Below are 15,467 nucleotides of genomic sequence, written 5' to 3' on the forward strand. Positions count from 1 at the left end.
GCGTGCAGGAGACAGCTGATCAATGATTTTCCTTATTGATGTATCTCTCTCTCTCCCTTCCTCTTTGTAATCAATAAAAAATATATATTAGAAACTTATTCAGAGAAATATCACCAGTGTACAAAAAAGATCAATTTTCCATAAAAAAAAAACAATAACCTAACCTTCATCAATTAAAAACTGATCAATTATGCAAATCTGTACTACAAAATGTGCTAGGTACTTCTTGCCAAGAATAGATATTTATGTACAGCTATGGAGGGAAGTCCCTGTGAAAGGATAGAAATTAAAGATACTATATCTATATATAACAGCTCTATTGTTTTTCAAAATTGATAGGTTTGTATATACTCGGAGGAAAGACTAAAAAGTTATAGTTAAGAGTTAATTCTAATTTTAAGGTAAGATTTTCTTTATACCTTCTGTATCTTTAATTGACTGGATGTGAATTGCCATCTATCATAATTAATACCTGCATATACTCTGGCCCCACATGCTAAATATTCCTTAAATATTTCTCAGCTCTTACCTTTATGCCTCCCATGCTAAAGTCACTTCTTTCTGGAACATCTGCCCCCAAATGTCATCTACCCCAAACCCTGCCAGGCTATTTGAAGGCACTCGCTTCCAATAAATCAGTATCAAGGCTCACATTTTAGAGAATCATTTCTCATTTGTCTAAACACCTATTACCCGTGAGGTCTTTTTACAGGCATTTATCACCACTTACAGTTTGTATCTTAAGAAGTTAGCTATCTATGTCAGGTTTTAAGTGTTTCTAACTCATTAGGTAATAAGCTTCTCATGAGAAGAAACCAAGATTTATTCATCTTTGTGCCCCCTACAATCCTCAACATAATAGATGCTTAGCCAATGTATACTGAATTAATGGGACATATTTTGCCATTCAATGTGTATGCTGCTAACAATTCAGAAAAAGACAAAATGATTCACCACTTTATTTTCAAAACTTTACTTATAATCTTCAGAATGTTTCTCTTTAATTTTTACCACAAGATAAAATCCCACTTTTTAAAGTCAGATATTTTATAATATGTCACAGTTAAGTATTGGGAGGAGAGTTCAATCATTTTGTGAAAAAGTTTTCATAACCATATAAATATTCATATTCACAATATTCTTTAATATATAGTCAACATGGCATCATATTTAAACGTACAAAATAGCTTAAGTTGTATTTTGTTACAGAACATTCCAAGATTCAAACTACTAAAAGAAATCCATAAACACTGATAATATTTTGGGAAAACAGCAATAGTCTTATCAATAATCATAGTAACCTTATACATAATACACAATTTACATGTCAAATCCACAGATTTAAAAATATATGACTAATCTACTTAAATCATGCTAGAATCTACATACTACTTTACCATTCATAGGTTGAAACAAATATTTTTTTGTACCCTATGAAAGAGGAACATAAACTATGAAATCATATTTAACATCCTTCTTAATTCCTAAGAGACTACTTGAGGAATTCTCAAAGATAGCAAATCAGGCATTTTCCCCTAAAATTAAAGTCCTTATGAATAAGTTCATAAGTAATATTCAAAGAAAATAAAAACAAGATGTCATAAGTTAATTAATTAGGGGGAGACCATATGTGTTCTCTGTCTTGTTCCAGAAAGGATTTAAGATGACTTAAAAGATCGGATGCCTGGCCAGAGTGGCTCAGTGGTTGAGTGTGGACCTGTGCACCAAGAGCTCACTGGTCTGATTGACTGTCAGGACATATGCCTGGGTTGCAGGCTTGATCGCCATTAGGAGGCGTGCAGTAGACAGCAGGTTGATGTTTCTCTCTAATCAATGTTTCTATCTCTCTCCTTTTCCCTCCCTCTCTAAAATCAATAAAAACATATTAAAAAAACCTTGGAAAACAGCAGAAAGCACAAATTACAGGTTAAATGAAAACAAAAATAAAAAAATACCCAGAATAAACAGTTTGGGGAAACAGCACACATAAAACCACTTAAGGAAAGGTCAGGAATGAAATATATTACATTATTCTCCATAGTGATTTTTTGGAAATATTGCAAAATCTGGTATTAATTTACAAGAAAGTTATTAAACTACTGAAGAACTGGAGATGCAGATCAAATGTGTTACATGCTTATGAACACTGATGGAGCAGATGCTGATAAAAATGTGCTTTTTCCTTTGTGCATAAGTGAAGTTTTACTAACTGCCATGATGTGTGTGATTCTAGATTTAATCTCTAGCTATTAAAAAAAAAGTGTAAAAAAACCTCACACCCACAAAATGTGGGTATCCTGACTTCATTTTTACTGAGAAAAACAACAAGTGGATATCTGCTGATGACTTGAGAACAGGTAGCTACCTTTCAGGTATTCAAATGTCACTTGGCTCTTATTTAGGTATAGGACAAAGCATCAATCCTAGGACACCCAGACTACATCAGTTCCTCAGTTCCTCCAGCTCACCTTGTTAGGACCCAGCATGAAACAGGAAGCAGGTAAACTGAAGAACAGAAGACCTGCTCAGGTTGGCATGTTGAGGCCCTCGTTTCCTCTGCTACCCAGAGAGCTGCAGAGGTTCTCTGACCCTGCTTGCAGGGTGCATGTCACAGACCCCACCACTCCTGTGGGGGAGGCAAGTTAGAGAGAGAAGGCTGGGGCAGCATTAATCAACTTCTGGGAAATATGAATGTATGTGTTCATCTCTATTTTTCAGGTCCTGCTTTCAACAAATGATAGAATGAATAACCTCGTACCTAAATGCTGACAGGTCAGAAGTAGAGTGAGGATGAAGAAAGGGCTTGAGGGAAATGAAGAGAGAAGTTGGTAGGATGTATGGATGAGTTTAAAAACTACAGATTATAAATTCATTTTATGCAAATGCAATTATAATGTACTAGAGACCTGGTGCATGAATTCATGCACCAGTAGGGTCCCTTGTCCTGGCCTGTGGGATCAGGCCGAAACTGGCTCTCCGACATCCCACAAGGGGTCCCGGATTATGAGAGGGTGCAGGCCAGGCCGAGGGACCCCACTGGTGCATGATTGGGGCCGGGGACGGACGCAGGAGGTTAGCCAGCCAGGGAGGGACCATGGGAAGGCTCCAGGGCATGTCCGGCCAGTCCCGATAGGCCGGACCCCAGCAGCAAGCTAATCTACCGGTTGGAGCATCTGTCCCCTGGTGGTCAGTGCACATCACAGTGAGTGGTTGAGCAGCCTTAAGATATCATTAGCATATTACTCTTTGACTGGCTGAACGGATGACTGGATGACCAGACACTTAGCATATTAGGCTTTTATTATATAGGATTAATTTTTAATGGAAGAGGTCCAAGAAGACAAAAGTGTCTTAGGCCCTGTGATAGTCATAAGGTAGCTCTGAATATAGGGCCAATGGACCAATACTGGAGTAATGGAGAGGGACGAAGAGTCTGATCTTATTCCACTGATTTTTTTTTTTAACATTACTTTCGGATTAGATTTTTCAAGAGAGGTAAATCTAATACTGGTGAAGTACTAGTGTCAATTTCTATAGCCAAGCTAGAAGAAAAAAATTAAGTTCATTTGAAGAGACTTGGATGTTTTCAAGTCCTATCTCCAATACTGTACACATTATGAGAGACAGATTTCCCTTTAAGACCCTGCCTCCTGAGCTTCCTGTACTACACTGCCATTCAGTTCTAAATTTCTTCTGTTTCTCCACGGACCTGCCTGCTTCAACTACCCTCACAGCCCAAGGTTGATAGTGACAGAAATGTGGGTACCTCCAGCTACAAAAATGTTTTAAGAATATGCAAGAAAAGGAAGCAGGAGAATGAATGAGGGAGGAGGAGAGGAAATATCACAGCTTTTAAAGTTCTAAAAGTACACTATCCAAAAAAAATAAATAAAAAATGGGGAAGGATGTGGTTTTCTAGATAGTGGAATATTTTCTTTTATTTTTAAAAAATATTTAATTTAAAAAATTGTGCTCTCAAAGCTCTAAATGCTGAGGATTACCAGCTTTGCATTCCTCACAGTATGGCTTAGTAAATATAGTTAACCACTGCATGCAGAGGACCCAGATTGGAGAAAAGAGCTTCTAACAATTTCCACAATTTTCTATCACCCAATATAAATTTGGGGACTGTCGATCACAAAGGCTAACTAATACCATCTTCTAAGATCTGTTCCCCATGTACAATGAGGAAAATATGTCAAAAGGAAGAGTACAAAGAAATGAATTACTACCTTTACAGAATCACAGATTTTTCTGCACTTGGAAAGAAATACTAAAATCATAAAATTTAGACCCTTGAATTCTAGATGAAGAACCTGAGGTCCAGACAGGTTATGTGATTTTATCACGGTCACACAGCAAAGCTGATAAAAGAATTAGGGTAAGAACTCTTAAGTTTCCTGAATTTCGGTCTAGAGCTTACACCCCCAGTCCCCAAAGCAATGGCTTTATATGTTATGTTTCATTGTTTATTCTAAATGCATATGGAGAAATAGAAAATACTACCAGTTTTCTTTAAAAACATTTGCTAATTTTGGAACTATACCATCTCAAAATATCAAGTCCCAGGTGAGTAGTCCAACAATTAGAATGAAGTGTATGATTTCAGACCTGGAGGGATGTCAGGAAGATAATTCAGACCTCAGATGTACAGGAATTTAGGCCTAAAGAAGTTAGTAAGCTTACCCTCTAAAATTACAAGGTTGAATCAAGACCCAGATCATCTAAAACTAGCTCACTGTTTCTTCCAGTACTGCCTTATTCTTCCTTGGCTACTGATTATAACCAAAAAGGTAAAAATACAGGATCATATCCAGATTAGACATAATAAATCTGTTATTAATAAGAATATTGAAGAATGAATATAAATTTGATGGTTAATAGAAATAAACTACAATTAGGATAAATCAGGCAGCATGATTGTTAGTTTTTGGGTTTTTTTAAAAAATGTACTTAAATGTAAATCACAATTTTGAGTTTTATTTGTTTGAAAATGATGCAAGATCTTTCAGTGTCTTAAGCTTATGCATCTAAAAAGAAATCCTAATTATCTGCAGTTCTCTAGAGCAGGGGTTGGAAGGTAATGACCAGCAGTGTTTTTTTGTGAGGCTTATGAGCTAAGAATGGCGTTACATTTTTAAAGGGTTGTAAAAAAATATAAAAATGTCTGGCAGAGACAGTATGTGTCCAGCAAAGCCTACATTATTAACTAACTGCTCCTTTACATAAAAAATTTGCTGACTTCTGTTCTACATTCAAAAAGTATATGAAATTGGGTTGCATATGCAATTTGTCCTGGAAGGCTTTTTTGTTTTTAAAAGTAAATCTCTGATTTATTTAAGCTTTATTGTAATTTGCCTCTTTCTACTGATAGCAGGTAGTAGAAAAAGAGTCTAGTTTGAGGGTTATGATTATCTGTGTTGCAGTTAAATGAGGTTTTATCACACACACACTAATGTGTGGACCTATAATTGAAGCTAATTATTTTATATATCTGAAATCCATACAAAATGTTTCAGAAAGCTGAGGAAATGGCATATTCTGTAGTATTGTGGTTATAAAAAAAATGGAAGCAAATATCTATAATTAAAAAACTGATAATTTGATTCTCTCCTTTGGGCCTCTTCCCAATTTTTAAGATTTTCTCCTTAGGCTCTCCCTGCCGCCCGCCCCTGGCCTCACATAGCATGTTGTTAGATTTATTAAATCAGTAATTTTCAACCATGTTAATTACCTCTGGGACCACCCATCCATATGTCACTTGCAACCATAAACAAATCTCACCAAAACACATGGAAAGGATGGAAGTGCTCCTAAGGAGACATGAGATCCCAAAAATGGAATGACTAGTTCAGGGAGAAATAAAAATTAGAGACACATTCTACTTATCAACCTGAATACAACAGTAAAGCAGACAGCCCTTCAGTCTGCTGCTCTGCTTGCTGGCCACTGCTCACAGGACAGGAGCAACGTGGCAAACCCATTTACACAAACTCTGGTACTCACTACATAAAAACAAGTCCCTATCTCTTTCTGTCACACGATTTATGTGGCAAAGTTCCGATTTTGTGAACTAGAGAAAAGTATCAAAGCTGTGTCACTGTTAACTAAATTAGAATCATTCAAGGTTGTAAATGACAGTAGGACCTATTGTGTCAAGATTAAAATGTCTTACTTTAAAATCACTACATTAACAATTCCTTTGGACCTACAGTACAGTTGTCTTCACCCAATCCATTCTCCTGCTTGCTTTTATAACTGGAAAGGAATAAATTTTCTATTTGAGTCAAGAATTCTTCAGCGATGAAGCAATTTGTCACTTTGCTCAGAGTTTTCCTCAGACACTCCAAAAGCTAGTTGAAAAAGAAAAGTTTTACATTTAAACACACGAAAAGTATAAGGTTTATATTATCATCCTTATTTAATGATAAATCTCACATTTTCTAATGCTCAAATGAGAAACATTTTTCTTACATATGGCTGACAATAAACTTGTGCACAGTAACCGTGCAGCAGGAGTATAGGAAGTCACTATTGACTGCTTAGGTTAGTTCCTTTATGATTTATATAAGGAAACACAATTGATATTGTATGTGCAAATGTGATGCTTTCTACTTGGACAAATTTGTGACTGTGCTCTTTTTTTTTAATCCTCATCTGAGGATGTTTTTATTGGTATTTTAAGAGAGGTAGAGAGAGAGAGAAAAACATAGATTTAAGAGAGAAACATCAACCAGCTGCCTCCGACATGTGCTCCAAGAGGGGACTGAACCCGCAACGTAGGTATATGCCCTGACCAGGAACAGAATCTGCAACCTCTTGTGCACAGGATGATGCTACAACCAACTGAGAGCCACCCAGCCAGGGCCTGTGCTCCTTTCTTAGTAGCTACATTACAAAACAAAATATCCAGCCTGGCCCATGTGGCTCAGTTGGTTGAGCGCTGCCCCATGCACCAGGAGGCTGCTGGCTTGATTCCCAGTCTGGGCACATGCCCGGGAGGCAGCCAATGGATCAATGTTTCTCTCTCTCTTTCTCCCTCTCTCTGAAATCAATAAAAATAATTTTTTTTAAAACTGGGATAAGATTAAAAAAAAATCTATGTAAATACAAACACAGGACTCTACCATTTCAAAATTAGGATGCTACAGTCTATTTCCTGGTAAAGGTGCATATTAATCTTACAACAAAGCACAGATAAAGTGGTTATAATAGAAGGGGGTAAAAATATTATAAAAGAAACAGCATGTTTACATTTTCTATTTCCAAACTGCTACCAAAAAAGAGAGAGAGAGAGAGAGAGAAATGTTGCCACTCTACTGGTCTTAATCCATTACACTCATAAACAAAATTAGAAGTGAAATAAAAGAATTCAGGACTCATATCCTACCAGAAAGTTAAGTAAGATGACTATTTAAATTTAATTGTTAGATTTATAATACCATTCTTTAAAATGATCAATTGTTAAAGCTAAATGGAAACATGGTGCTTTTGAATTTAATAAAATGAGAAAAATGTTCTCTATTGTGTACAATAATATGCTAAGAAATTTATCAGCTAACACTGACAAATTTATTCTAAAATAGTATTATTTCTATATGCAAGTGTGGGCAACAAAACATATTACTAATTATCTCCTAGAAATTAATTTTAAAAAGAAAAAAAAAGCAATAAAAGAAACAGAAAATGTATCCACAAAGCATTAGGCATCATGGGAAAACACACTGAGATAAATAGCTTTAGAATCCTCAAACAAAGGAGCCAATTAAAATGAAGGCTGCTTACTTTCTGCAAACAAGTCAGGTCAGAATCCCGGCGAAAAATTTTATCCATAGGGACACTGCTGTTGTAAAAAACAGGAAAACAGAGTGATGAAACAAGTACTATAAACTAATCAGTTCTGCAATAAACTATTCCTGATGCCATACATCACAATTTTACATTTAACTTGGGTTTTCTCTAAAACATAATTTAATGAGAAATGCTGCAGATATGCAACCATCTCAAATCACAGCACATACCTATGGGAGAGCCTGTATTTTTCTATTATCCATCTTGTCTTTTCAAACACTAATCCCCACTGAGGTTCTTCTAACATCTGCTGTACTTCAAATTTATAAGGTACACCTAGAAAAGCAGAAAGAAGCACATTTTAATCAACTATTTCTTAAATCTCCAATTTCCTTTTCCCTATTTATATATTTATTTATTTATATTTTATTTTATCTTTTCTGATAGCGTATTGGACTTCTTCCAATCTCCTTTTAATTACTTAAAAACCCTCACTGTTTTCACAACCATAGCTTTGCAGACCAGCTGAACAGCACTTCAACATAGTGAGCCACCATTAAATATTTACTGCCTTGCTGAACTTAGTTCACCAAGCATATTAATGCCAAACAATTAATAATAATAATAAAGAAAAGTAAAGTGCTATTTGCATGACAATTCTATGCAAGGAACTGTGAGAGATAAAATGATCACATAATTTATTACCTAAAACAAGAGACTTTTTGAGTGAAAGGGGGCATTGCTAAGAATTGAGCCAGAATGACAATAGTCTTAAACTGAGTCTAATCTAAGCAAACCAAGACATATACCATTCTAGTGATTTTTTTAAATACAGGTTATATTAAGGTTTACAACAATGTTATACGGTAGGTACCATTATTCCTATTTAACAGATAAGAAAACTGAGGCTGACAAAGGTTAAACAACCTGTTCAGACTAGTAAATTGGAAGAAGTTGGATTTAAAAATTTACCATGTTTGCCTGGTGTGTGTGTGTGTGTGTGTGTGTGTGTGTGTGTGTGTGTGTGTTTAAATATATTTTTATTGATTTCAGAGAGGAAGGGAAAGGGAGAGAGAGACAGAAACATCAATGATGAGAAAAAAAATCATTGATTGGCTGCCTCCTGCCCATCCCACACTGGGGATCAAGCCTGCAACCGGGGCATGTGCCCAGACCAGGAATCAAACCATGACCTACTGACTCAACTACTGAGCAACACCAGCCTGGCTCTTTTTTTTTTATGAGGACGCTGAGCCACAGAGAGATTAAATAACATGTTCATGGACATATATAACCAGTAAGAGGTAGAGCCAGAACTTGAGCCCAGGCATTCTATCTCAAGCTTATGTTCTTAACCCTTCCATTTATACTGCCTCTCAACTGGGTTTTTGACATCATAAGGCTTTTCAAGTAAATAAATTATGCCAGCAAATCAGAAGGCATAAGAAAAAAAAATATGACTATGCTTCCCCCATTTTTTTTCATGTGTATGGAAGGAGGAACAGTGGACTTGATGATAATTATCTTTTTTTCATTCCTCAATTCTCCTCCATTACATTTCTCACCTCCAAAAATTTAAGAAGAGTGACTCCTTTAAGCAAACTCCCTTTGGTGATCATCATTCACTTGATATGCACTGATTACCTAACTAAGCGCAGACAATGGCTGTAATTATAACTATCTATTGAAGACCCTAGTATTTGCTAAGCACTTTACACACATTATTGACAACTTTTACAACTCCCTATAAGCAAGGTAATAATATTTTCTCACTTTATGGATGTGGCAAAGAAGAATGAAAGAGGTAAAGTAATCTAACCAAAGTAAAATAACCACAAATGCCAGAGCTGGGATCTGAATCCAGGTGAAAAGCTCCTACTCCTAATGAAAGTCAAAAATGAGTATAAAGAGAGATAAATAAATGCATTTTCAGTCTGTGCTGATGGAAAATGATAAGTACACACATGCGCGCGTGCACACACACACACACTATATACAGCTCTATTTAGTATTAAGAATATTTTTGTAAGTTAAAAAAAGGCACTAAAACCAGCAAAAAAAATTCCTTTTGAATCCACTAAAAACCAGAAGAAAACGAATCACTAAGTATATATCCTGCCTATTAGAAGTACAGAAAATGCTTAACCAGTAGAGACATTTAAAAATAGAATTTGGATATATGACAGAGAGAGAGAGAGAGAGAGAGAGAGAGAGAGAGAGAGAGAGAGAGAGAGAGAGAGAGAGAGAAATAGAGATACAGTGGGGCCTTGACTTATGAGTTTAATTCATTCCGAGACCGAGCTCATTAAGGAGCTCGTTAACTCAAATTACTCTATCAACTCAATGCAAAAAATAGGCTGAGACAGCTGGTATCTCAAAAAACTCGTTAGTCGGGACACTTGTAAGTCAAGGCCCCACTGTAGACAGAGAGAGGGGGAAAGAAGGAAGAAGGGAGAAAGAGCCAGTAAAAGTACCAAAATATAAGGTATCCCATGGCTTCTAGAAATTCTTAATTCTTGAACCAGAAGATTTCCAAGAGGAGTAAAGTAAAGGACCTAAGATTAAAACCTAATAAGCAGTGTTAATAATGACCAAGCCATTTAAGAAGCAGTTCTGTCCAACAGAACTTTCCACTAATGTTGAATGCTTGTGCACTGTCTTATGTGAACATCCAGCACTGTTCCCTCTAATCCTTTCAAGTGATTCTCTCTCCCATCTGCTGTAGTTTCTTCACATGCTTATGCTGGTCCATTTCTCGGTAAGTACTAAATTTGTACCTTCTACAATCTGTGATCTTCGGATCTCTGGCCCTCTGTCCTGTAAATTTAGCTGCCTTGGTCTCACCTCCATCACCTCAACTCAGAGCCAGCCTAGCTCTGGGTGGGTTTCTCCTCCTTGTGCCATGCCTGGAAATTCTTCCAAGTTAGTAAGTTTGGTTAATTTGGAGCTCACTATTTGGTCCAGTTTTGGGTCATTTAATTCTAATTAATTTAAATAGTTCTATGTGGCTAGTAGCTACTGTATTGAGCAACATCAGAGTAGAGGTTCACTCCCAAAATCCAGATTGTGAGATTAATAAGTTATCTAAATTAAGAACAAATTAACTGTGATTCCTCCTTTTTAATGTTTTGTACAATTATACTGGCTAAAGAATGATGTATATATGCGCTATGTGCATTTTGAACTGAAGTTAATGTCAATACTATTCATTCTACAAAAATCTACAAAGTGGGGGTCATTTCCCAGGTGCAAGGCAATCGATTAAATGCTACCAGAGATACACAAACAAAGAAGACAGTTCCTGCTCTCTGGGGCTCACAGTTTAGTGAGACATGCTAAATAAATTACCATTTACCAAGACAAAGCGACCATGAAGACAGAAAACAGTGTAGCAGATGCACAAAGAACAGAGCAACTAATAGTGAATAACTGGAGGTAATGCTGAGAAGTCTTTATCAAACAGAAGGCACATAATGCCATTAAGAATAAAGAGAAATTAATCTCATAAACATTCACTTGGCACCCACTTAATGCCAGGTTGTGCTAGAAACTGAGGATAGAAAAATGAGGATAATATAGTATCTACCTTCAAGGAGCTCATGAGCTAACAGGGAGGAGTACAATGTGCAGTGACAGTATCTAGAGAAGACAGTACACTAGAGCCGTGGTAGTTAGAATAAATAAGACAGAATAAATATCCTAGACATGTCCAGTTTCCTCTAATCACTTCCCTTCCATCCACACTTCCTTTCCCTAGTCTGCTACACTAATTCCCGGCCAGTTAATTGGACCATAAGTGGAAATGAATCCCAAAAGAGCCAATTCATATGATGGACTAAACCAACCAAATTCTTTCTTGTAATAGAATGGAAGCAAAGAAATATAAAAAGTTAGGCACTGTTAAGCCTAAACTAAGGTCATAGAGAGCTGGTAGGTAGGGTGGTCATTTTACTTTTTCTTTTTTTCATTTCTAGGCCATTGCAGAGAAAGCCAGTCTGTATGAATTGTGCTTACTGCAGTGCTTCCAGAACCTAAAACACACACTGCTTGACCATACCTCTTCCCAACTTGTAATCATTTTGCGCAGTGACCACAGTAAGACAGTGGAGACTGGAATCTAGATGGATATCATGAAAGGCAAAAGGGTGATTGTACTATGTGGCATGCAAATAGTGATTCCCCTGTTGAGGGCACTAACTTTTCCATCTACTAGTTTCATATAATTGTAAATTCTTTGATTTGTAGAATTCTAAGAAGTAAAGATAGAAAGAGGGTGAAGTTGTTTTTGTTGAAAACTTACGATAAGAGCCATCTGGGCTAATTTCATCACTTATAACCAGACAGGTAATCTGGGAATATGGTAAAGGATTGTTTCGATTATAGGGACTAACAATCATTCCAATGAACTTGGCACCACCTCTGGAGAAGTAACTCTACAATAAAAGGTAAAGTACAATTAGTTTGAACTACATAAATTTAAAAGTCAGTATTTATCCATACCAACATTTTAAACAAAAAGGTGTGTTAAAAATTCAGATCCAAAGAGCGACTAAATGAAATGTCTTCTATAGTCATTCCACACTAAAGTTTTCAGGCCAAATGTGTTCAGCCAACCTTAAAAAAAAATCTTTATTTGCCATGAATATATTTACTAATTATATTCACAACCCATCAGCTATATTCTTTCTCAATATGGTAATAATTTACAAACAGCTGCCTATGGCAAAAGCATAAAATTGCAGAATAAAACAAAACTTTGTATTTCTCAGAGATGCAAAATGTATGTTTCTGATTATTTCAATTATTCCCAGTCCCTGTCCTAATTGTACCCACCAATTTTTAAAGGCTCTGGGGGCAGAGCCACGTCTCACAGAGCAAATGTAGGAAGTCAGCCGCTTTGGAGACTCTGAATCCATTCTTTTCGATGTACTAGTAAAACAAAATCTGCCAGTGGAGGCAGGTGGCAGAAGCCAAAGGAAAAATAAAGGTACTTTTTAATCTAAGCCACAGAAGGCGAGGGGAGGTGGGGCGTTCTCCACATAAGACCCTCACCCCAGTGCAGCCAGACTCCACCAACGTTACCAGCTGGGAATGACTCAGGGACAAAGAGAGCAGCTGCCCAGAGGCACAGGTGCAATGACAGGCCCTCTGTCCCCTGGAGGTAGAGTAGAGGGGATGGGGGAAAGGGGTTAGCCCATCAGAACAAATGGCCACAGGGTGAGGGGCCACTTACACAGAGGTCATAGGTAAAGGAGACATAGGACGTGGGCTATCAGAGGGTTCCAATTTTAGCTCTGCCCTTTTACTGCCGGCTGCCCTCAAGGAAGTCACTCACCCTCTCTGGGCTGCAGTAGCCTCACCTGTACAATGGGCCACAGCTGCTCCTCACAGAGGAGTGTGGGGTGATTGTGTGTGTGCCCCCACTTGCCCTGAGGGATTCCCACTCACTAGTCAGCACCCCCGCCTCACCACCCTTCCCTCCCCGAGCCTTCCAGGGACTGCACAGGCCCCTCTGGATCTCTTGCATGGACCCTAGACGGGCCACTGCTCTCCTCTCTCCTTTTCAATACCAGTTGTCACAGTCCCAGCAGAAAGAAAAAAAGACAGCACACACAAAAGATTTTCTGTAAGTACTTTGGCAAAGGCACTGTTGACAGGTGGGAGAGCAGGGCCAGACAACCAACCAGGGAGATGGCACCCCAGAAACAGAAACCATCCAAGGTCTCAAGGGGGTGGGGCCACATGATCAGCTGGAAGAGGGCACTTGATCAGGGGGGCGGGGGCACGTGATTAGCCAGTTGATCCAATTAAATCAAAGTGACCCAATTAAATCAAATTTAGTTAATTGGATCAAAGTAAGTTGACTAGTACACTGCTCTAAGAAAAAAAAATTGTAAGGCTCTGGGAATAATTATCACTGTTACTTTGATGGCTTGTCTGTATTAAACATTTTCCAAAATTTAAATAAACATATATTACTCTAGTAATCAGAAAAAAATGCAAGTTATTTAAATACTCCAGATGTACAGTACATCAGAAACGCAATACTTTGCTAGGAACCTTAAAAGTACATTTATGTAATAGAAAGCAACGAGGGGGAGAATGTGCAATCATTTACAGAATGCATACATATAAGACCCATAACACACCTGGTATTTGGCTTGAGTATCAATATCTCGTAGGGAAGGGTTGGGATCAAAGGCAGGATGAGAATGGTACCAGCCAATAACACTGTAGCCTCTGACAGCCAAGGCTTCCGAGGCCTGTGTTTGTGAGACAGGGTCCATCTCACACTGCAGTCCTGTACTCAGACTGTTACATGGTTCTGCTGCACAGACCTAAAAAGGATTAAAACTTGTATGATTACACTGAAATTCTGTTAATTCTACTACTTAAATGTTTTAGTTCGTTCACATAGACACAGAAACATTTTAAAGCCAAGCCTTTTATTTGATTACAATCATAGGCAGCCTTTAACTTGCAAATGAATTATACTCCAAAAATGTGATTGTATGCTAGGACCTCAGAATCCACTTTCTATTAAACAAGGTCATAATAATTGTTACTTTTCAGGTCAGCCCATCTAATACCTGTACCAATATACTCTTTCAGTGACCCCTATTATTTATGATAATAATTTCAACAGAATGATGCACACCAAGTTTCAACTATAAGGTTCCACATGCTTCCTGGCCTCGTAGGGATTATAGCTTTTTATTGGTGAAGGCAATTAGGAACTAAGGTCTGGCAGAGTGTTCCCTCTTTCTCAGTGGTAAAGGAACATAAACGGGTACTCAACAGATGGAATGTTAAGTCACTTTTGGGAATACATAACTTCTACATTTGTATGTTCTCATTCACATCATATGTGAAGTCACCGAAATCTATAAAAATATTTGGTATGGCAGTAGGACAAAATCTTTTAACGTCTTTAAAATTGAGAACTTACTTCGACTATCTTATCAATTTCTGAGTATCTTCCTCCTAAGAGACCAATCACTTCTGCCATAGACACATGAGCATGCTGAAAGAGATACAAGACAGACTTAGCCCAAACAAACCACCGGACAAAAATGTCAGAATAAAACTCACTTATGCATTTCTAATATAAAGTAGTATGCTAGAGGAACTAGATGCTGGGCTCAGAGCACAGAGACTTAGATTTCAGACCCATCTGCACTGCAGTCTGCAAAGCTTTGAACCAAGCATTCAAACACTCCATGATGTTACTTTTTCACTTACAAAATCAAGATACCACTTGCTCTCCCTATTTAGGAAAGATATAAGGATACAAAGTAAAAAGTTACTCAAGAACATCCTACAGGAAAAGACCATAAACAAACATACAACTATGGAGTCTCGGTAGTTTAGTACAAAGCAACTCCAAATTATGAGTATTGTTTTGTTGTAGTTATCTAGAAGGCAGCAGACAAAGGACACTAGGAAATGAAAACAGGGTTAATGATGATAAACAGTCTGCAAAAACTCACATTAATTTATTTTCTCTAAAATATGGAAACATGCAATTGTTTGGCTTTTCTCCAAAAGAAAAGACTTATTTTTAGATTCCTTGTAAAAGAGGATAGTTAAGATCCAAAATACAGGTCTTCCATACTCTCTCTTATGCCTGCAATAAAAATACACAAGAATACAAATCAGAATAACTAAGTAAACAC

At 37.3% G+C, this 15,467-nt stretch overlaps 1 protein-coding gene across 8 annotated transcripts in view; it reads right to left on the reverse strand.

Moving 5' to 3' along the window:
• Positions 1-3,389: 3,389 nt before the first annotated feature.
• Positions 3,390-15,467, reverse strand: part of MYSM1 (Myb like, SWIRM and MPN domains 1) — a 43,537-nt gene continuing 31,459 nt past the window's right edge. For 6 of the 8 annotated variants that reach the window (XM_036348660.1, XM_036348658.1, XM_036348662.1 and 3 more), the window contains 6 exons: positions 14,741-14,815; positions 13,941-14,129; positions 12,092-12,224; positions 8,022-8,127; positions 7,786-7,843; positions 3,390-6,353 (listed from right to left, as the gene is read on the reverse strand). In XM_036348660.1, the coding sequence (XP_036204553.1) occupies positions 6,186-6,353; positions 7,786-7,843; positions 8,022-8,127; positions 12,092-12,224; positions 13,941-14,129; positions 14,741-14,815 (729 nt within the window). In that variant the 3' untranslated portion in view covers positions 3,390-6,185. The remainder of the gene's footprint in view (positions 6,354-7,785; positions 7,844-8,021; positions 8,128-12,091; positions 12,225-13,940; positions 14,130-14,740; positions 14,816-15,467) is intronic. The other 2 variants (XM_036348657.1, XM_036348663.1) reach the window with 2 other exon arrangements.

The sequence above is a fragment of the Myotis myotis genome, unplaced genomic scaffold, assembly GCF_014108235.1.
Source record: "Myotis myotis isolate mMyoMyo1 unplaced genomic scaffold, mMyoMyo1.p scaffold_m19_p_2, whole genome shotgun sequence".
In the NCBI taxonomy this organism is placed as follows: Eukaryota; Metazoa; Chordata; class Mammalia; order Chiroptera; family Vespertilionidae; genus Myotis; species Myotis myotis.